Below are 23,437 nucleotides of genomic sequence, written 5' to 3'. Positions count from 1 at the left end.
ATTAATCATGATGAATGATGCCACTTGTTAATAGTGTGTGACGGGTGACTTTTGCAGAATAGCCTGTACTAATGTACAGTATATCCTAAACCCATCTCATTCCCTTTCGAAAATCTAATTTTTTTTTCAGATTACCTTCTCCTTACCCACGTGCCAGACACTTGCCATCTGTTCAACCAATGTAATGTACTTACCTTTTGCTTTTCGTGCAGGGCTCCCACTTTACTTTCTACTCTGGGTCGACTCTAACCGTTAGAGCTTTTTTTCTGCTGTTCTCTGATGGAATCTTCAGTTTTTTGGTGAATATTGCATGGCATAGCTTTAATTTCTTAGAACAAGAATTGACTGTCGAGTTTCACATGAAAGCACTCTTTTTCTGGCTGTGCTGAAAGTTAATCACAGAAGAAAATGTGATGCTCCAGATATTGGACTAGCTCAAAGGAAGGTCGGTTTTATAGCTTCTCTAACAAGCTAAAGGGTTTTCAACGGTGCTAGCATAATTGCAAAAATATATTTTTCTTGTCATTTTACCACAATTAGCAAACACAATGTACTACTGGAACACTGAAGTGCTGGTTGCTAAGAATGGGCCTTTATACACCTATTTAGATATTGCATTAAAAACGGACAATTGTGGGGTGTATTTATGAGTAGTTTCATTTGATCATAAAAAAGTGATTTTTCTTCAAAAATATATTATTATTATATGTTTGTGTTCCAATTAATTTTACAATACAAAAGATATCACCATAAAACCTTTATTTTACAAACATACATTTTAAGTACAATATGCTTTTACAAGCATTAACAAACATTTACCTTTCTACAAAGCATCAGAAATTAAAATTACACACTCAATTCAACTTCAACATTGGATATGAACTTAAAAATGTTAAGAGTCAGGTGCGTAGTGTGAGGTGGCCTAAAAAAAATCAAATTGATTCTGTTAAGTATGTGTTAACAATGCCCCATTGAGTTCAAAGAGCCTTTTATATCATTTTTTTCACAGCGTCTATCTACTTTTAGCTTACTTTTATCATCAGTTTTCCGGTCACCAAGCACATTACGCTAGGGCGAAAAAGGGGCTGGGGGCACAGAGTGATATAACACGCGTGGTTTTCTTTACTACTGGGATGAAAATGGCGAAAGTAAGAAAAGGACCGTTTCAAATACAATCCAAATACCAACCCAAACCCCAAAAAAGACAAAAAAGGATTAGTTTATACATACTTGCATGCGCAAAAAAAAAGCAGATTTAATGATGATTTTAGCCAGAAAATGGCATCAGCAAGTATGCATAATTTCGAGTTCCAAACACCAACCTTTAAGATTTGGCCCAAATACATGGTTAGGTAAGAAACAGGCTAGTTAGCTAGAAGTTAGCCCAAAAAGTGGTAATGGAAGTTTGCCTCTAGTACTTGCAAATGCTGTATGTTTTAACAAGTTTGAGGCCGTCAAACTTATAATCATACAATAAAGTGGAAGTTAAATGTGAAGGTACCATTGTATGTCTTGGGTTTGTTAATAATTTTTAAAGTGTCTTATTTTATCCGTGTCGCTTATCAGTGACTGTACTGTAGTTATTAAAAATGCATTCTTTCAAAACGTTCCTAAACACACACACAAGTGATTGCAAGAATAAAGGGACACTAAAATAGCAAACAGAAATAGCTTACAACACAGTACAGTAAAACCTCACCACAGTGTATTCGCTTCTATTTAATCTTTGCAGTTTGATTTTCTATTGAACAACAGAGTGGTTGAGAGCGAATAACAACATCAGGTGAAAATGTATTGAAAGTGCAATAAATGGTGTGCTTTACTTTTGGCTTTAAAAAAACAAGCAGAAATTGTAGTGGAATTCTTATTTTACATGAATTCCACAAGTTCCAACAGCACATGTTCCGACAACTGTTCTAACAACAAAATATTCTTGTGATAACATCATATCAAATATGGTTTCGATTTTTAAACACCAAACCATTAGGACATCCAAAGATTGTAGTGGTTACACATATGAAACACGAAGGAGCTTTATCTGGTTTCTCTGCTTTAACTAGTTACAACCTTGGCACTAATTGTTGAATTGTTATATATTTAAAAGACTGCAAGTGCAAATATGCCTGTGGAATCGTTACCATACATATCAGTCACGAGGTGGAAGAAATTAAAAAGAATGGATTAAGGGAACTATTAAAACTTGGTCAACAATACAAAAAAAATTAAAAATATCAAGATCTGTGAATAGGGCTACCAAAATAGCGAAAAATCCAGACTTTAAACCTGGGGTTATGGAGGTAGGGTTTCAAAAATGGGCCCAAAAAGGACTGATGTTGATTACCCAAGTATTGGAAGCACAGGCAATGAAATCATTTGAACAACTCCAACAAGAATTTGACCTACCCAGAAATGATTTCTACAAATATTTGCAACTAAGACATTACCTCCAGAAACACGAGGAATGGGGGAAAATATGTAAGGAGCCAACTAAGGTAGAGCAATTATTAATATCGTATACAAAAGGACAATCAATAAAGGGGGTTATATCAAAACTATATAAAGCCCTGAGAATGGACCTCAGTAATGAGGACATGGCAGTTAAGGAAAAATGGGAACAAGAAACTAATGTAGCGATAAAAGACAACGAATGGGAAAAAACATTGAAAGAGGGACACAAAATAACCAACAGCCCGACATGGAGGGAGTTTGAATGGAAAGTAAAAATGCGATTCTTCTATACACCCTCTATCACTTCAAAGTATAAAAATACCTCGAATCTATGTTGGCGTAACTGTGGGGGGGTTGGAGACTTTACGCATATTTTCTGGAATTGCCCTGTAATATCAAATTTTTGGAGAAGTATCCAGAGAGAAATAAAATTAATCACTGGCTGGGAGTTGCGGTTGGACCCAAAGGCTTACATAATAGGAATTTTGCCAGAAGAATTACTATCTGGTCAACAGAAATATATACTAAGGGTAATGCTTCTGGTAGCAAAGAAAATGATCACAGTGTCCTGGCTGAAACCACAACCGCCTGACATAAAACAATGGAGAGACAAATTAAAGCAAATGTACATTATGGAAAAAATCACTGCAAGACTTCAACTGAAACTTGACCAATTTGAGAAAAGATGGAAGCCTATCACACAAATTTTACTTGATGTCTAAACACCTCCCCCTAATTATTATGTGTGTTTTTTTTTTTTTTTTTTTTTTTTTTTTTTCTTTGGGTGTATATTTTGATGTATTAATTTATATATATATATGTATATATATTTCTTTTTGTATGGATTTATTGTATGAGCATTTATTCTTATTTTCTATTAATAGCATTTTTTGTTCTTTGTTGTTCCTTCTGTTATTTATGAGTGTGTCAAGTGTATATATTTTGTGTTGATGTAAGATGGGGGAATCAAACCTCTGTCAAAAATGGGTGTGAGAAATAAAAAGTAAAAAAAAAAAAAAAGACTGCAAGTGCATTTTATTCGACATATTTTTCATCTGAGTTGAAAAAAACTAATACCGTATTTTCCGCACTATAAGGCGCACCTAAAAGTCTTCATTTTTTTCAAAAGCTGACCATGCGCCTTATAATACAGTGCGCCTTATATATGGCTCAATATTAAATTGCAAGGTCTCGCAACTTACGCAACAGCCGCCGACTCGATTTTCCCCCGAACGTGGAGTAGTCCGCGGTGTATGCTGGGATTTATATACCGGCGTTTCATTGGCTAACCAATGTGTCGATCATCATTTGAATCGATCGCTATTGGCTAAAGTTATTCGGAGCCTCGGATAGGCTAGAGGGCCGAAACAAACCCTGCAATTGGCCGAAAAAGATGTGTCAATCATCCGTTAAATCGATCGCTATTGGCTGAAGTTATTCGGAGCCTCGGATTGGCTAGAGAGCCAAAACAAACCCTGCAATTGGCCGAAAAGATGTGTCAATCATCCGTGAAATCGATCGCTATTGGCTGAAGTTATTCGGAGCCTCGGATAGGCTAGAGGGCCAAAACAAACCCTGCAATTGGCCGAGAAAGATGACTGAAAAGCAAGCTTGCTAAACTCCGCCATAAAGAAACATGTTTTATTAGTCTGTATTTGTAAATATTTTACTCTCCTGGATTTACTACACTCACGGTTGTAGGAAGACCATGATTGCGTATCATTATTGAACGTGAGAACTTAGGTGAGCTATGCGGCTTTATATTTTCCCGGTATCTTGTTTTAGAACGATCTTGATGTTGCTGTGATGAGTTGAGTGAATTAAACTCAATTCCAAGTGTTTATTGTCATATGCACAGTAAAGTTGCGAGTGAAAAAGAAAATAGAAACTAAGGAATGGTTGGCATTTCTTGAATCCCAAGACTTTAACCTTCCGAATGATATTTGAAAGAATGCATTTGAGTGACATCGTACGGACACCGCATCCGCACGTGTCTACGACACGTATTTGCTTCTTTGCAAGCTTTGGGAATGTTAAGGGGGTAATCCGTTAGACTGAATCATCTGACTGTTTTGTCGACGTTCCCATTGTAGCGCCTTTTAATCCGGTGCGCCTTATCTATGGAAGATATAGGACCAAAAACTATTTTTTGGGAGTCGACCCTATAACCCGGTGCGCCCTATAGTGGGGAAAATACAGTACTTTTGCCACCAATTCTATTCAGTTATTAAAAAGTTTTCAAATGTGCCACTGTGGATAGACTAAAATCAAAGAACTAAGCACAAATAAATTCCAACAAAGTAGCTTTACTCTTGATTTAGGTGTTTCAGGTATTTTTTAACAAACGTCATGTAAACAGTTGGACACATTCTCAGCTGGAATAGGTTTTGCAGTTTGGCTTCTTACAGAACTCACATTTTATCTTTCACCGTCCTCCTGAAAAGTAGTTCATTTTTCCTGAAAGGACAATATTTGGAAAGAAAACACCTTAATTGGACTCTAATAGTTAGCCGAACCGTCGCCTAGACAAGAAAAATAAACACACTTTTTTAAACCTGCTTGTACTGCAGTGAAAACCGTTAGCCCCCTTTAAAATGAACAATGGTGTGAATGATAGAAATTTCAAACCAAAATAATACATAGGTTATTTTACACTTTCCATAGTAAAAGATGTTCTCAATTGAGACATTTGTTCATAAATACATACTGTATTTACTGTGATGAAAACATGTTAGTAAGTACTTAACATTTCTGAACATATCTTGCATTATAGTCCATGAGTAAAACAACAAATATAAATGTTTCTGAAAAGAACAATATGTGGAAAATGTTCGCAGTTCGACACACAGAACACAATTATACGTTGTCACCAAAGATGGCAGTAACGAGTGAAATAAAATGTGGCAACCTCTACAATTCTCACTTCATGTTTTTATATTCTCCTCTCATTGTCAAAACGGTTAAATGTTAGTCTTTGTTGTTGACACTCTAGAAACCAAAATGAAATAAATACAATAGACGGTTTGGTCATTGGCAATTAAATGATCTCCCAGGTTAGTGAATGAGTATTGAAGTAGGTTTCAGATTCAAATGAAAGTTTTGTGTTCAACAGTAAAAATAAAGTTTCATGTGCTTAAGCATTAGCTACTTGAGCTAATTATGTCCACCGAATGTAAAGGTGATGCTGAACTTCAACGGAACTAGACTATAAAGTGAAGTAGAGATCCAAACGGGTCTCGGTTAGCAAACCAAGAGCATGTTTGCAAGTTTTGTCCAACATTAACTTAACTAAAACAGAAATAATGAATATTTAAATCACTTAGTCTATGTCATCTTTAAGTTCTGGGTATGTCCTCGGTCCATACAACTTGACTACCCAAAAATCCTTTCTGAATGATAACTAGAACCAACTAGCGTCTGCTAAATGCAGCTCCATTTAAAATGTTCCCAGTTGTCTTTACTTTTGTATGATTCCCATTATGGTGTCCCCTTCACTCATGTTGTGCACTGAGGTCCCGTGGCGTCCGGTTTCGCTCCCCAGAATTCTTGCTGCGGGCCTTCCTGGCGCTCTCCTGGGCCTGCCGATACTTCTCTACCATGCTTTTGTGCTTTCTCCTCAACTTCTCGTTACACCACATTCTCTCACAGTACTCCTCTACGTGCGGCAAGTTGGACGGGCCAATGGTCTGCATGATGTCCTTGAACCACATTCGCGACTGGCCGATAGGACTCAACCTATTGTAGGAGCCACAAGGCATCCAGTTCTTGTAGCCTCCGGTCGATCTGTCTTTCTGTAGGTCAGAAAAGCCAGTGTTGTCTCCTGCCATTAACTCATCCAAGGTGTCGCCCTGGAGGACCTCGAGGGTGAGCCTGGCGAGGGTCTGGGTGAAGCCGTGCTCTCTGGACCGGCAGATGTAGACGCCCGCGTCTTGATTCAGGAGGCGGCGGAAAAGGAGGCCCTGCTCCGTTGGCATGACTCTATCGTCCATCTTGACCTGAGTACAGTAGAGGGATTTTGCTTTCGTAATTCAGATTGACTTCAGATATTATTATCATTGGGTGGTCTCTATTTGGGCTGCAATGATTAGTCAACATTGACGTCACAAATCGTGAATAGAAGTAGTGGAAAATTATTTCCATTGTTGACTTTTGTCACCAGACTCGTTTTTTCCAACAGAGTAAAAAATCTATTCATTAATATTATCTCTTCTGAGTGTCACTTATGTGCAATAGCGTCTCTGACTTGAGCAGTAACATACAAAAATGACGATGTCAACGTCAAGTACGCATAGCAAAACTTGGAAAGTTTGGGAGCATTTTGAAAAGCACATGTTACGTATCATGGCAGTACCAAAGTGATGCATTAACATTTAAAGAGAATAGTCGGACAGTTGAACGAAACCGAGTCTGACATGCCTCGGTTAGTTTCAAGCAACATTCAAGCCAGGACAGTTTTGATGTCATGCACTGTACATTTTGTACGTGGATATTTTGCTATAAAATGGGCGTTATGCCAAACTTTAAAAAATGACAACGTCAGTTGAGTTATTAGAACTTTAAAACAACAAACATCAATTGCTTAATATATTTGATTTCAAACTGTTGAGTAGAGTTCCGTACTTTTGGTACAGACTGACCACTAAATGTACTTCCCAAAATGCTCATGTTCATTTTTCTTAAGGTTGTACAGCTGCTAATAAGACTGTCCTTGGTTTACAGGGATAATAAAATGTTAACTTGATTTTGAGTTATTATTTATTTGTCTGTACCTTAATATAGACAGAGGTTTTTTTAATGGACATGTTTGTCTACTCACAAAGCTCTGTGCCTAATTGGTTTTAGATAGGAGATTTTTATTTAATCTTAGTACAAATCCTGCAGTATGTTCAATAAAAGATGTACTTTTAATTGCACCAAATTTCTTGTGTCTGTTATCATTTGCCACATTTGAAATCAACGTAATGCTACATTTAAGGACAGAATAATTATCCAAGTATTCAACTATCCTTTTCGGTAGTCTGTGACTAGTCGACTATTAAAATAGACCTATATTGCAGCCCCATTCCCTAAATACAGTCAAACAGCATTAGTTTGACAGGAAAATGTGACACAAAAATTGATATTAATGTAGGCATGACCAAGAGGAGGGATCATCTTCCTTAGCAGTAATTCACAAATTACTGTGGCCATGTTTACTGTATATTTTTTTATTCTCACATTCTCTACTTCTAACCACTTTATCCTTGCGCTTCTATACTTAATTCTCTCTGAAACTCCTCTAAGTCGTCTCAGCTCCTTTTCCATACTATTGCTCCTATGAATCTCGAGTGGTGCCAACACTAATATAGCAGCCTTGTCAGCAGCCCACTGTTTATTTACAGAGAAACCGAGTGGAGTGCTGATGCCTAATACGATTGACTGGGGGGCTTAGTTGTGAATGATCCAATGGGCGTCGCCATATCAAGTTGCCCAAACCATTACAGTGAATTCAGCTCTCAGTGGAATGTGGTCAGAAGTCTCCAGCGAGACCTTGTTTATTAGAAGGTAATTCTGGTTTCAAATCAAATTGCTCAATCTCACCCATGTGTCAAAATACTGCTGAAAAAGTCAGACACGTGCCGGCGTTTCGCACCCATCTCAGATTTAAAAGCAACCGCTTTGCAAGACATTACAAAGCACGCCACATTTCTACACCCCACACATCTTGTCCTTTCAGCTATCGTATGAAATTTACTTGAATGCCACTTAGTCAAAGGCTGACATCTACCTTGCGGTTGAAGTGCCATTAAAATGATAAACATCTGCATCATGGGGCCACTATATGTAAAACGGTGTCCATTCATCCAAACCAAGGCTTTAAAAAAAACGTTTAAAGTAAGACAACTTAGTATTTTTGTTACATTGCTGTTTTTTATATGACTCGTAACTTTATAGAAATGCATACACGTGCACACTATTTTACAGCACCATTTTACATTTGTTTGCCTGGCTTTTCTTTTAAAACAGATGTTTTTCACATATTTGTATTTCTTATGCTGCAAAATTTAGTTGAAATTAATTAATAAAAAAAAAATGTTTGGAGTGCTTATATGTTTGTGCTGTGTTGTATTCTAAATATAAACTAACTGATTGGGCAGGGTTCAATTATTCTATGATCACGACATTTCCAAGGAAAAAGTATCAGTACCGGATCGGTATAGATTGTTGTTTTTACTTGGATCAGAACAATGCACCTTCTCCAGGTGCACGTCCCCACTCGCTCCCTCAGATCCTCGTCCTCCCTCCGACTGTCAGTGCCCCCCACCCACCTGAGCACCATGGGAGCCAGAGCCTTCACTCGCGCTGCTCCCAAGCTTTGGAACAATCTACCTCCGGACCTCCAAAACTGCACACCTCTCTCCACTTTTAAGTCCCGTCTAAAAACACACCTGTTCAGGACTGCCTACAACACATAGCTTCTCCATTTCCTATGTTTTTATGATTTTATGCCTTGCTTTTATTTATTATTTCGCTTACAACTTTTTAAATTGTATTTTTTCATTGTCTGTACAGTTTCCTTGGGTGGCCTGAAAGGCGCTTTTAAATAAAATGCATCATTAATATTATTATTAATACTAACAATCCCATTATCTCCCACCCCTATTGAATAGCTCTCCTGGTAAGACTTCTGATTCTTTTTTAAACAAACCTGCGTATTACTTTTTGCGTCCGACAGGCCAATCGTGCATATTTTTATTCAAAGGGGCCTCGCATGATAAACTGATGAATGGACACTCCAAGCATTCTTGAGCCCTTGTTGTTGGACTTGGTCAGATATCAGGTATCAGTCTCCCCATTTTACACTGAATCCATCTGCTCACCTGCTAAATTGATCAACCCCACTAATCTTATAGTTCAGGTAAATACAAATCTGGTCTCACCTCTTCCTTACGGTCATCATGTTGGACGAGCCAGATAACAGAAGCTTGTGGGGAGCGAGGAACACATTCCAGAAAAGTGCTGTTGTTTTCAGCGCCGTACACCACACGGTCCTCCATCTCGTCTAGGTCTTCTATACCCAAAAATATGCATTCAAATGTTAAAGTAGAAAACTGCAGTGTCTGTGTGGTCCCCCATACAGGGTACCTTTTCATACAAGCTTAATAGGTTTCAGGATTGTGCCCGTAGCTCGAATTACTTTTGTTTTGATAAAACCCATTCAAATAGTAATTAAAGAAAATAAAATACAAGAGTAAAATAAATAATATGATATTAACAAAATAAAATGCGACTTTATTATGTGCACTTGCCATGGGGAAAGCCGCCGAAATGGAGGTGTGTGCATGGTGCGTTAGAAGTGATGGAGGACATGACTTTTGATGCTACGTGAGCATTTAGAGTATCAAACTTACTGTATTTTTTAAAGCACAATTTTATGTTTTTTTTTGCCTGTTTCCATTTTTGTTTGTCATTTCCTTTTGCCCTTTTAGCTGGACTCGCAACACTTTCACTTTCTTAAGGTCTTATGAAGAAAAAACAAGTAGATATGTCTCTGCTTCCGAATCAAAATGTGACGTAAATGCGTGAGTCAAGTGTCATTAAAGAGAGCTGTAGCACTGTTGCCCCTGTTGTGACTGTAGTTCTTTCGACTCTTTTGTTACCGGCAGAAATTGTGTGCGCAAACTGGGACAAAGTAATGCTGGCAGTGTTCTCAAGCAGTCAAGTCAAGTCACATTTATTTGTATAGCCCTTAATCACAAGATGTCTCAAAGGACTGCACAGGTTACGATCACAACCTCCCCTGATCTTAAACTTATATGTGGGCATTTGGAAAACTCAAAACCTCAGCACGAGCAAAATAAGAAACCTTGAGAAGGTGCCTCACAAGTGGTAATCCAGCAGTCTCTAGTGGTAGCTTCTGGGAATGCTCATGGCTTGGATAATCCTTCGAGCAAGATTTTTGTTCCAAATAAAGGCGTGTTTAGAGGTGCTCGTATGCTGAATTACCGCTGTATAACTATGATTGTGAAAGTTTCAGATATTTGTAAGTGTAAGGTTTGTTTTTGCATGAGATCTTCAGGTACACATGAGTCTTATTAACATTCATCTTAGAAAAGTGAGTTCTTTACTCACTTTAGAATAAAAATGTGATCATATTTTTCACTAATGATGTATAGACTAGTATTAAAAGACCCATTACCACTGAAATTCTGGTCCAAACATTGCAACACCGGGTTCCCGTGCCTGATATCCTGCCTTCGAAAGCGTCGTTTACTGTTGGGGACGTATCGGGAGCAGGAGGAGCCGTCCCAGGCGCAGTAAGGGTCTCGGGCGAGGCAGCACTCCGCACAAGCTTTCCCATAAGTCTCACAGCGATGAAGCTTTACTTGAGCCACGCCAGCGGGGGAGCCCACGTACAAGGCTTGCTGATGAGATGAGAGGAGGAGGTACAAGTTCAGATCTAATAATAGGTCGATTGACCTGAAATTTAAGAATAACTTTTTTTGAAGGAATATAATTAGTTAAACAACTGTTTGAAACATATGTAAAAAAAATAACCTAACCAAGACAGACAAATTTCCTGTTTTCCCTGTGTTTTATGCATTTTTTAGTACAGTGGAACCCCGGTTTTCGAACGCCTCTCAGTTCGAACAAATCGGTCCTCGACCAAAAATTTCGAGAAATTCTTGCTTCGCTTGGCGTTCGAACGGGGGTACGCTAGAGGGCGACGCTGAGCGGCGTACGAGTGTAGATTGCCCCCACCCCTCGTGAAGAACTGTTCTCACGGCAAAGCGCACTCCTTTTCTGTTTTCGTTTTTCAAAAGCGGTGAAGGGAGTGTTTTAAGCCCTAATTATGCCTCGGAAGAAGCTTGGTGCAAGCAGCAAAGTTGCTACAGGTGAAAAAAGAAAAGTAGTGCGTACAACTATTGCATTTAAGAAAGAAATAATTGCAAAATATGAAGAAGGTGTGCGAGTTTCCCTTCTTTCAGGAATACAGCATGGCCTCTGCCGACCGGTAAGAAATCCTATTCATAATTATTTTCTTTATCCTTTAACCACTCACCACTTGTTGTGGAGACCCGGATGCTAAATGACGTGTAAACGACCTGATTTTTTTATTTTTACACGTTCATGTTGGTGTAATTTTTCGTACGGAAGATTACGCTAACGCGAACGTACGATTAGCCTGGGTTAGCTTTACGTTAAATATTCAAGATAAACATTCAGGGTGTTGGAACGGATTAAAACGATTTTACATTACTTTTAATGGGAAAAAACGGCTTCGGTGATCGTACAAATCGGTTTTCGTACAAAGAAATGGAACGGGTTATGGTCGAGAACCGAGGTTACACTGTAATTTAAAAATGCGTACTCGATGTACCATTTTTTTTTAACTCATCCTTTTGACTATTTTAGCTCTAATCCAGATGGTCTCAGTCACTGGTAGCAGACAACAACGTTATTGTTGATATTTTAGTTGTATCATACATTGTTCGCCTTTCTTTGAGTAGATAACGGCTGCATTGTGTTTTAAGGTTTATTATCCCTAAATAAGGGGAGTAACATACCTACTACTAATTGTTATTTGATATGAGCAAGCAAGCTGGGAAGTGGGAACGAGGACAACTACCAAGAGCAGTTTGCAGGTAGAAGTTAGCAGAGGCCAGATAGAGAAAACAGAGGAGCTAAGCTGTGGGAGAAGGAATCATTTGACTAAGAGACAACCCAGGGGTGGGCAACCACCTGGTGTCGGTGGCCGTGTAGGCTTAAAACATTTGACGAAGGGCCGATCTTCGAGACCCATCTCATTTTTCACTTATAAAAATATATATATATATTTATAAGCAGACATCCACAAGTTATACTTATATTTGATTTTAAAGAGATTAGTTTAATCAAGTTGGTTTTGAAAACCTCACAATTAAGACAAAGCAATGTATTAGGTCCCCGTTTTAAGCACTAAATTTAATATTTGGTTTTGAAGTATTACTGTAGTTGTATTTCTTTAATATTTGGGAAGTCGGATTTTTGTAGTATTTTTCTAGTATTTGTGTGCTTTTATTTTGGTAGTATTTCAACAGTAGTATTTTGGTAATATTTCTATTGTAGTATTTTTGGAGAATATTTGTAATATTACTTTATTATTGTTGTAGTATTTATACAGTAGACTTTTCTACTACATGTGTTTCATTTCTGTACTATTTCTGTCGTGGTATTTTTTTAGTAATTCTGCAGACGTAGTTTTGAAGTATTTCTATAGTAGTATTTTTTAAGTATTTCTGTAGTATTTCTGTAGGATTTGCTTTAGTATTTTTTAAATCTGACTGTAGTTGTATTTTTGTAGTATTTCTATGGTCTCTTTCTTTTCAGAAATGTTTCATCCATACATTAAAGACAGCAGAAAGATGGTAATGAAGCATAAGTCTCCAACAGGAGTGTGCCTAATCTACGTAACATAATTTTTATACGATTAAATATTTAAACATATGCGAGTTGCTAAGGCCTATATTTCTGTGCATATTGATGTGTTTGAATGATGTATTTTTCTACTAGATAAAAGTTAAATATTCCATTCCGTTATCAAAGGCTGTGTGTACCCTTTGAATAGTAGACTTACAACTTCTAAAATTCAATAGGTACAGTAAGGTTTTCAAAATAATTCAAGTACAGAAAACATTTTTTGAATAAATACATACTTACTCTTTTGACTGATATATCCAGTGATGTAATTGAGGTTGATGCCTGAAATGACGACAAGAAAGAATACTTCAATGTGTGTTAAGAACAACAGTGAATTTCACAGGAATATGACAAAATAAAACCAAACATACTTTAAAAACTTGAAGTTCCTCCAACGTGACCTCTTCCATTTCCAGGCTGTTTCCTCCGTGGATGGCGATGACCTTCAACACCGTTCCAACATCTACGAGAGTTACAAACAAATGGTCCGTGTTCTGACTTTGTTCAATTCCCGAACTGAAAAAAGTTTATATACCCGTGCTAATAAACATGATGTCGTATTGCCCGTCTTCTGCCTCTACGCGGTCCACCACGATGTGTTTGAGTCTGTAGGGAACGTTGGCTTTGGCGAGCACTGGTTTGCGTAAGGCGGGCTGCACCGGGCGCCACATCAGCGGGTGACTCCGGGCAAACTGGAGCACATAGTCGGGGAAATCTTTGGTGCTGGCAAACTCTCTGCTGGGCTGGTTGGTGATTTTACTGGGACACTGGAAAAGCACAAGGAGAGGTGAGAATATGACCGAGTTCATTTCTTTACAAAAGTACTTTTTGTAAAGCAACGAGAACAGGGGTCTACAACGTGGAGCACACAGGCAGCATTTAGGCCCCTAAGAACACCTGAGTACCCCACAAGCTGAAATAATAAAGTAGCTTGCCCATGCTATTTGTGATTTACTAGTAAAATATTTTTAGCGCTTTATTGAGTCTATTTAATCCTACTTCCAATAATTAACTGCATCATCCCAGTCCCAAAGAAATCAAGACCTGAGGAACTCAACGACTTTAGGCCGGTCGCCCTGACACACATGTGATGAAAACCATGGAGCGGTTGCTGCTGCAGCACCTGAGGCCACAGGTCCGCCACGCCATCGACCCTCTGCAATTTGCCTGCCAGGAGAAGGTGGGAGTGGAGGATGATATAGTCTACATGCTACACCGATCCCTCTCTCACTTGGACAGGGGCAAGGGTGCTTTGCGGATTACATTTTTGGACTTCTCCAGTGCCTTCAACACCATATAGCCTCTGCTACTCAGTGGTAAACTGACAGAGATGGGAGTAAACTCACACCTTGTAGCATGGATTACGGACTACCTGACAGGCAGACGCCAGTATGTGAAACATCGGGGCTGTACATCGGACACTGTGGTTAGCAGCACAGGATCGCCGCAGGGGACCATGCTCTCTCCGTTCCTATTCACCCTGTATAAGTCGGACTTTCAGTACAACTCTGAGTCCTGCCACGTGCAAAAGTTTGCTGATGACACTGCTATCGTGGGATGTATCAGAAGTGGGCAGCAGGAGGAGTACAGGAAATTGATTCAGGACTTTGTCCAATGGAGCGACGCTAACCAACTGCACCTAAACACCACCAAGGCCAGGGAGATGGTGGTGGACATCAGGAGAACTAGAACTCACCCGGTTCCTGTAACTATCAAAGGAGAGTGTGTAGAATTTGTCCAGACCTACAAATTCCTGGGTGTGCAGCTGGACAATAAACTGGACTGGACTGCCAACAAAGAAGCTCTATGCAGGAAAGGTCAAAGCTTGTACTTCTTCAGAAGGCTGGCGTCCTTCAACATCTGCAAAAAGCTCCTACAAATGTTCTTTGAGACTGTTGTGGCAAGCGCCCTCTTCTATGCGACAGCGTGTTGGGTAGGCAGCGCAAAGAAGAAGGATGCCTCTCGTCTTAATAAACTGGTGAGGAAAGCTGGCTCTGTTGTGGGCACAGAGCTGGACAGCCTGACAACTGTAGCTGAGAGAGGGGCACTGAAAAAGCTGCGGTCAATCATGGACAATTCATCATATCCACTACACAGCATCATTTCCAAACGGAAGAGCAGCTTCAGCGACAGACTGCTGTCACAGTCTTGTCCCACAGACAGACTGAGGAGATCTTTTCTTCCTCATGCCATGAGGCTTTTTAACTCCACCCGGGGGAGTAAAAGCCCACATTAACCCCCCACCCCAAACATTGCATATTACCCTATTTTTATTACAGTGTGTATTTTATGTAGCACAATTTAAATACTCTTTATCAACACGTCACATTGGGTATTTATGTATTATATTCCTTTTACTTTATTATTGTTTTATTTTCAACACAAGGATACTGCTGGAAGTGTGAATTTCTCTACGGGGATGAATAAAGTATCTATCTATTTATCTATCTATTTATCTATCTATCTCTCTCTCTCTCTCTCTCTCTCTCTCTCTCTCTCTCTCTATCTATCTATCTATCTATCTATCTATCTATCTATCTATCTATCTATCTATCTGACCTAGAAATACCATAATATGTAAGGATCTGGCACGCAACCTTACCCCATGGGGCATCAAACAAATTTGGAACTGAACACACCTGTCCCTAATACCGGTAATCAAAATACTTTATATTGACTGCTTGAACAGCACACGGCGCCCGGTCATGGGATTTGCCATTTCCGCGTCACTTTCAGCCTGCCTTCTGTTGCTGTGTCAGGTTAGTTTTTTTGTTTATGGTTCTGACACTTTGCCATTTATTTCAAAACCTGGTTTGTTTTTGTTTGTCGTTAGTGTTTTTTGTGTCCGTTCTGCCTTCCCTGCATTTGGGTCCACCCCTGCTAATAGTGACATAGTTACAACATAGTGATAACATGAAAATATTTGCCTTTTGCCCTAATTAGTTCCATAAAATAAATCTCAGCTCCAAAGAGGTTGGACATTCATGATCTAGATATTTTATTGGTTTGGAGTGCAGGAACTGTTTTGGCTTTCTTCTAGTCAGATGAGAGTATTTGGATGGTCCTGAAGCACTCATCCATGTAGGCTTGGTTGCGGTTGGTAAGCTTTTGGAACTCTTGAGCCATTCCATGTGTGTTGCAATTTTTTTGCGGTTGACTTTGTTATAATTTACTCCTTTGTGTTAGCAATTAGCACATCTCAATTCAGTCACTTTGAGAATGTTAATTGATGTTTGAGCCTATCTGGTATTTGGGTGACTGCATAGAACTGAACCAATTAAAGTTTGTCCAAGTCAAGCGTGGACTCTGGAGAAAAACATGCTAATCATTCTCCATAAAACTTAATTTAGTTCTAAATGTTTTTAACATAAAATATGTCAGCTACATTGTTTTTCTTTTTTTTAATTTAACAGCCATTGTTGGCAATCCATTTTCTTATGTTATGCTTTAGTAGAACCCAAAAATACTGTATTTTGCCGTGATTTGTTTTTTATAGGAACATATTTCAACTTGAGGCCTTGGCACGTCAGTCATGTCTTCATCTTCAGATGTCAAAATCCAGCTTGTATGAAAAGCAGACGTCCCACATTCCATTTTGTTTACTTTCCAGAAACTTTGATTAGCCCGCCCTGTTTTAGTTTTGAGCCCGTTGGAATGCACTCAGAACATGTTGCGGTGTACGGATGATTTTGATTCAATGAAACCTTAGCATTCAGTTTTCATGATTATACAATATTGAGAAAATAAGCAGACTTTATCCGTCTTGGCTACGTCTGCTTATTCAATACGGATTTTATATTATGGTACAATATATTCAAATCAATAAATTGTTTTGGGTGGTTGAAATTCTGAGTGCTCCAGCACTAATTTGGAATGTGTACATTTGTATTCTGTCCCCTTTACAAAATTCAATGGATTTTTCATGTATGATGTTACAAATGTGGGACACAAAACAAGGAGAGGATTCAAACTCAGAATCTTTTTGTTTCATCACACTGTCGCATATAAGCTTTTTTCCCCCAAAAATCAACCCTATTTGCACAGATGCAACGGTCCGGTTCTTCAGATAAACAGCGCATAAAAGTTACGATTACCTCATTTTTTAAATTCTAAATGGTGAATTTATTCATTCTGTCACTTCTGCAAAGGTAATTTTGCAGTATATTTTTGGAAACAGAGTTTGGATATCTTGCTAGTCAGCAAAGTAAATCCACAGACGGTTTGCAAACAATTCAAAGTCATTCAACCTCAGCAAATGAGTTGTAGCATGCGCCACGTGATAGTGAGTAGACGTGTTTATGTCTTGGAATTGAAATTACAGCGACGTGGTGGACGGACTATGAAGTGTACACAGCGATTACAACAGCACGCCTTAAGTTTATTTTACCGATATCGAACTTTTCTATGCCTCATTTGCAGTGTTGAATAACCACCCACCTCCCACTCAGCACATTTTCACAATGGCGCACGGTGAGAGGACCTTCAATCATATGCTTACACAAGAGCCATATTTTACATACAAATGGGTTGGTGATTTTTGGACTCAAGCCAGTAAATGTTCAGAAGGGAAATTATCATTATACTGATTTTCCAGGAGTTATTTACACACTCTGGTTGCCAAACGTGATGATTGATTGCACCTCGCACAGTTCTGTTGTTTGTGGGTCAGGAGATTGAACCAATTAAAACTTTTTATGAAGAGAAGCAGGTTTTAAACGTTTTTTACTGGGTTTTATTACAAAAATGTGATTGAGCTACTTACCACTCCAGGTCTGGGGTAAGGAACCCGACCCTCGTAGGCGCCCCACTGGTAATCCGGACCCTCTTTATGAGCAAATGGTCCGTTAAATGCTTCTCTGATATCAGCCATGCGATAAACGCACACTGCAAAGCCCTGGAATACATTACTGGCGAGGAAACACAGAGAAACAACGCGACAGTAAAAAAAAAGACTCTCAGGGTAATAAACCAAAACTTGAAAATATATATGACTGACCAAACAATAAAATGCATGAATGGCATTGATTGTGAGGTACCTGATAGTGCTAAAGATTGCATAGATATCTGGATTCCTCTCATCCTTGGTCCTGAGCAAGAAAACATCCTCTGTTTGAGTGGGGGGGGAAAGGTCGCAAGTTAGCTTTGGATGTAGCCAGACTGTCTATTGATTATGAAATAATTTGTATCTCACCCAGTTGATTGAAATGTGTATCAATGCCGTGTGGTCCCGGGACAGAACAAACTAGCCTAGCTTTGATGAACGTGCTCCACTTATTGACTAGCACCCTTTGGCCTCCGACATCATTCTACAAGGATAAAAAAAATGATACAACATTTAAGGACTGGACAATTTAAATGAAGTGAGAAAAATACACAAAGAACACCAACAAATCATTTTCTTCTCAGGTTTAGAGAGTTTTATTAATATCTTTGCCACAGTGGGTAAGATGTTCCCAATTGTTCTTGATTGGATTTTTAATATGAAGACAAGTTGTTATCATCACTGTAACGGCCATTAATAAATTACCTAGATTTATTATCTCAGTGTTTGGCACGTTACTTTTAAAAAGTAAGCGATAGTTACCCACTACTTCTCCGAAAATGCAACTGAGTTAGTAACTGAATTACTCTATTGTAAAAGTCTTTCGCTCGACTAGTGTCACTTGTGGCAAAGCGGCAGAGTCTGTGGAGGCTCCGGTGTGTAATGATGAGTACTTTGTTATAATTCCACTGGAATTATAAGGTGTTGAACAGAATGCATCATTGTCTAATGAGTCCATGACTCTTCTTTTGGACATGTGTGCGTGTGTGTACTGTTCTCTATTAGAAATAAACGAGTAAAAACTGGGCATGGTGTAGTAATTGTGTTTCTGCTAACCACAAAGTGGTATTTGATGTTAACAAATGTTGAGTGACACTCATGAACAGTGTTGTATTATCCTAAATCACTTTAGGTGATATGACTTTTTTTTTTCAATCAGCCAGACACTCTGGGTAGCTCAGCATCCCCAAAACTCTGAACCTAAAATCGCCATTGGTTAAATTTGAAATTTTCTGAGCACATTACTTGTAGGGATGGGAATTTTGACTATTTTTATAGAACCGGCTTTTTAGGCTCGCCTCTTCGGGTTGTTTTTGTTGCTTCATTCCCTACATTACCAATCATTATGCAACATTATGCATGTAATGACTTAAAAAGGGAAAAAAATAAAGAAAAGGGACAAAAATGGAAAATAAAACAAGAAGAAAAATACAAAAACAAAGGAAGAAAGAGATAAAAGAATAAACATTTTTCGAGGAACACATTGGAAAAATAATTAAAATATTTATGAATCTACAAAATAAAGATAAAAAACAAAACAACTTTAAACTTTTTGTGAACAACAAATTGAAAGTCAACAACATAGAATCCAAAAAGGTGCATATTGACCAATCATAAGAGGAAAATGGTGTCTCAAAAGGAACCAGCTGTTGAGTGGTGGGAGGCCGGCTCCTTCCTTTCATTTCCAAGAGCAGGCTCACAATGACATTTCGTTCAAGAATGATCCAAGTCGAGTGCTGTCAAAACTGAGCCCTTATTTGCTTTTTTTCTGAGCATTAGTAAATACTACATTTGTAATCGCTAACTATTTGGTAGACGCCAATTCTGAGAAGGGTGAAAAACTCCGCGTCAGGTTTACGGGGGCCTGCCCCATTTGGGCCCTCTGCACCCAAAGTAACGCATCGCTTTTGGCTGTCAGTAAGGGTAACGGCGTTGTAACCTTGAACAAAAAATAATCAGTATGATCCCCCCATTACTGAAAAAAACAGCGACTTTACGTAACAATGTTATTTATAGTAGGGTTATTCCCAACACTGCTCATTGAATTCCCATAAGGTGTAAAACCACACGAATAAAAGCACTTTTGTAGGGTGAACGTAACCTAACGTCACCCAAAACTTGTCTTGCATGTGAGGTCTCAGTTCAATAAACCGAAAGTAGGTCAGCCATCGTTTCCTAAAAGAAAGTCTCCCATATCGGGGCTTTACTGAATTCCCTTTGCCTTGATGTACAACTTCAGAGCATCTGCTCTCACAAGCAAGAGCATACATTACTTTTAGAGCCTGATCATGTCAGCTGGACTACTTCCCTTATCCGCAAGGTATTGCTACTACTGTGTGTGTATATTTTAGTTTGTTCCAATTGACGTATCAATATATCGCTGTTCACTGCAAGGAGTCTGAATAAATGTATAAAATCGCCGAGCATTGTGAGGAGGGATGTGAAAAGTGACAGCTGTGTATACTTTGGTGGAAGGAGGGCTTCATTTTGCGGTAAATATTTTAAGGGTTTTTTTTATTTCACTTTAGGGAAATGTCAATATTTCAAAGCTCAGCAGAGAGTTTGCAATTCTGGCACCTTAATCAAATGCTCTCTCCTGAGTTCTCTTGATGATCGTTTGTCTGTTCCTATGGCCATCTTTTGCATGAGCGTGAAACTACACTATATATCACAAAAGAAGTTTTGGCTAACGTTTGAAATTTGAGGCCCATCAGGGATAGACCAAAACTCCAGAAAAAGTCAGCCTGGCTGTTAGTCTACAATTCGAGAATCACTTCCTTTGCAGATGTTATGATCCTGAGGGATTGACTCGATTGAATACACCTGACCACCGGGTCTTCATTATTTCAGTCTAAACACACAAGACAGATTCTTTGTTTCCAAAGGAAATGCATGTGGGAAAGACGAGGTTTATCCTCGTGGTGAGGGGTGGTCTTGGAGACTCGGGAATCACTCATGGGAAGACTATGTTTACTATGCGAACTCAGCTTAAATGGACAAAGAAAATAAGAAAACACGTGTCGAATGGATCCGCTTACTAAATAGATTTGTTCTTTCGAACGACTGACAGAAATTATTTTACATTACCATAGTCATAGAGGGGAATTAGACTGACAATAAATGAATAGATGTTAGGCAGGTGAACTCACAGCACAGACTCGTCCAACACGTGTGTGAATGGCCTCGTCCCTGTCTCCCGCCTCCGTGGCCTTCTCAGTGAAAAAGAAATACACTTTGTCATCGTCTCTGTCGTCGTTGTCAGGGATGAGGTGTGCAGCTACAAACTTTGGGTCTTGTAGAAGAATTGAAAACGAAAATTAGTACATTTAAGGGGTTTATTTGAACTGAAATCCTCTAAAATTAACTTAATTCCATTGTTATTTTATGGTTACTGTATATATTCCTATAAACACAAAGTCAAAATATTCACTTGCAGTCAATATTCAAGTGCAAAGACCTGCAATTACTGTATATTCAATAAGCCTTTTTCTTATTATTGTATTTATTACTATGAATTAAACCATTCTATGCAGAGGGACGGAAATACATCTTTATTGAAGGTTCTTATGTCATTAAACTCAGTGAATCCCAAAGACAACCTGGGCCCGGAACCCCAGTGTTCAAAAAGCTCCCGGAACCCCAACCTCAACTTTCACCAACGGTGTAGTGCTGGACACAGCTATGCCATTCTGGTACAAATAAATAGTCAATTTTAGCAGCTCAGGTGCTCTTGCTTTTTATTTTTGCACAAAAAGGCAAAAACGTGGTTCAATACTGAATAGCCAAATTCTAAGATCATGATGAGCTTCTAGACGATTTTGTGCTTTTGTCTTCACATCTAATAGAGTTAAAAACCATGCCCCACACTTGAACATAAATAGTAATCAATGAAACCTAGTATTCCGAGGATGATCTGGCGAGCTTTGGTAACAGTTCCAACCCCTCACACCAAAAGCTTCTGTTTCACTTGTTTTTAAGTTTTTGACAGGTGGCAAGTTGTTTTTCGATGAGTTCTTCCTTTCTGTCGTAGTCGCCGTGGATAATTTTTGTTCTCTTCTTCAGAAAAAGTAGTTATTATGACTCAGACATTGTTTTACGCCCCCCCGGAAAGACATTTTTACACACTAGGGGTCCATGCACCCCACTTTGGAACCACTGGATCAAACAACGGGAGAACCATGTATTATCCATGCGTCATTTACAACTAATTTTTTTCATAATCTACGGTGCATGACCAATGTTTGGTAGCTCTGCATATCAACTCCTTATAGATTAAGTTAACTTAAATTAGTTTTTCAACATTTTGACCAACACTCATTCCAAATGAATGAAGTAAATGGCAAGTAAAATTAGGATTCGATTTATGTTAGTATATCATCTTTGCACAAATTACAACTTCCAAATTAGTTTCTGTTGATTTAACAAAAAAGCAATATTTTTGCATGAATAAATTATCACTGATGTTGCTGAGAAATTGAAAAAAAAATGAGAATATTTATCGTATTTTCCAGACTACAAGGCGTACTTAAAAATCACATTTTCGTGAGAAATTTGACAGTGGGCCTTATAATTTGGTGTACCTTATATACTGTAAAATACTGTCAATTAAATTGGAAATGCATAGTTTAAATTTAACTCCATATGGTTACTGTTCTGCCTTTGAGAAAAATATAAAGTGTCTGCGATTGTCCTCATATGGTAAACGTGTCAAGTGTTTACAGATAAAAGGAAACAAAAGAGAAGCACAGAACTTCAACGGAAGTTAAGACAACATCATTCAAACGCTCATTTGTATTCCTCTTCTGTTGTTGCTTTGGAAAATAATTGTCCAGAAAAGTAAAGCGCATTGTTGTTACTTAAATAAAGATTTTTGTTAATAATGTTTTGCACAAAATTACCTGCTCTTGTTTGAATTGTAGGTAAATGATACTGTATGTGTCAGAACCAGAACAGATACTGGACACAATTGCATGACGTTATCACACAATCCTTTATTTTATGGGGAATGGGGAGTAATGCACGTTAGGTAGCCGGTCTGGCGTGGAAAGACCAGAAGCCAGAGACCGACGAGACCGATTCCAATTGCCCGAGTTGATATCGGACAGATGGGGTCGATACCGGACAGGAAGTGACAGACAGGAAAGATAACGGATCGGGATATCGAATTATCGAATTAACAGGAGAAACTAGACGGGAGCAAAAACTGTAGAAAATAATAAACAGGACAAGAACAGACGGAAACTAAACTGGAACCCGAAATTACATGACAATAATAAACGGGAACAATACCGGACTGGAGAGATCACAGGAAAACAGAACCCACGTCTTGTAGGGCAGAGGTTCGTTTGACGGGCTGACAGTGAAGCAAGAGAGCGCTGAGCTTTATATAAACAGAAAGTCAATCTCTCAACGAGCTGCAGCTGGCACTATACGGGCAGGGCCAATTGAGCGTTATGGCAACCATGACAGTATGAGGTAACTATTCTGCTTTTGAGAAACATACAGAGTGCTCTTCAAGTACCCTCTTGTGATTATCATGTTAATTGTTGCTGAAAATATTCAAATGGTGAAACCAGATATCATAATGTGATTTTATGTTTTAAGAGATAAATATTTTTTATTTAAATGCATTCATTGTTTTATGCCATCCTAGCACTTACTGTAGTTTTAGTTGTATGTGATTACAGTACAGTTCAGTGCGCCTTATATATAAAAACAGTATCAAAA

The 23,437-nt window shown here is 38.6% G+C and overlaps 1 protein-coding gene across 1 annotated transcript in view; it reads right to left on the bottom strand.

The window, feature by feature from the left end:
* Positions 1–744: 744 nt before the first annotated feature.
* The window catches only part of sema3g (semaphorin 3G), a 90,659-nt gene continuing 67,966 nt past the window's right edge, over positions 745–23,437 (bottom strand). The window contains exons 7-16 of the mRNA XM_088332250.1: positions 20,860–21,002; positions 18,080–18,194; positions 17,925–17,994; positions 17,651–17,795; positions 13,424–13,655; positions 13,260–13,351; positions 13,129–13,170; positions 10,628–10,853; positions 9,369–9,499; positions 745–6,443 (exon numbers count right to left, since the gene is read on the bottom strand). Of these exons, the coding sequence (XP_088188376.1) occupies positions 5,940–6,443; positions 9,369–9,499; positions 10,628–10,853; positions 13,129–13,170; positions 13,260–13,351; positions 13,424–13,655; positions 17,651–17,795; positions 17,925–17,994; positions 18,080–18,194; positions 20,860–21,002 (1,700 nt within the window). The 3' untranslated portion in view covers positions 745–5,939. The remainder of the gene's footprint in view (positions 6,444–9,368; positions 9,500–10,627; positions 10,854–13,128; positions 13,171–13,259; positions 13,352–13,423; positions 13,656–17,650; positions 17,796–17,924; positions 17,995–18,079; positions 18,195–20,859; positions 21,003–23,437) is intronic.

Source organism: Urocampus carinirostris, chromosome 3 (assembly GCF_059441175.1).
Source record: "Urocampus carinirostris isolate Australia breed hairy pipefish chromosome 3, RoL_Ucar_1.0, whole genome shotgun sequence".
NCBI classification, from domain to species: Eukaryota; Metazoa; Chordata; class Actinopteri; order Syngnathiformes; family Syngnathidae; genus Urocampus; species Urocampus carinirostris.
Note: the sequence above shows the minus strand (reverse complement) of the source record. Positions and strands in the feature narration are given on the sequence as shown.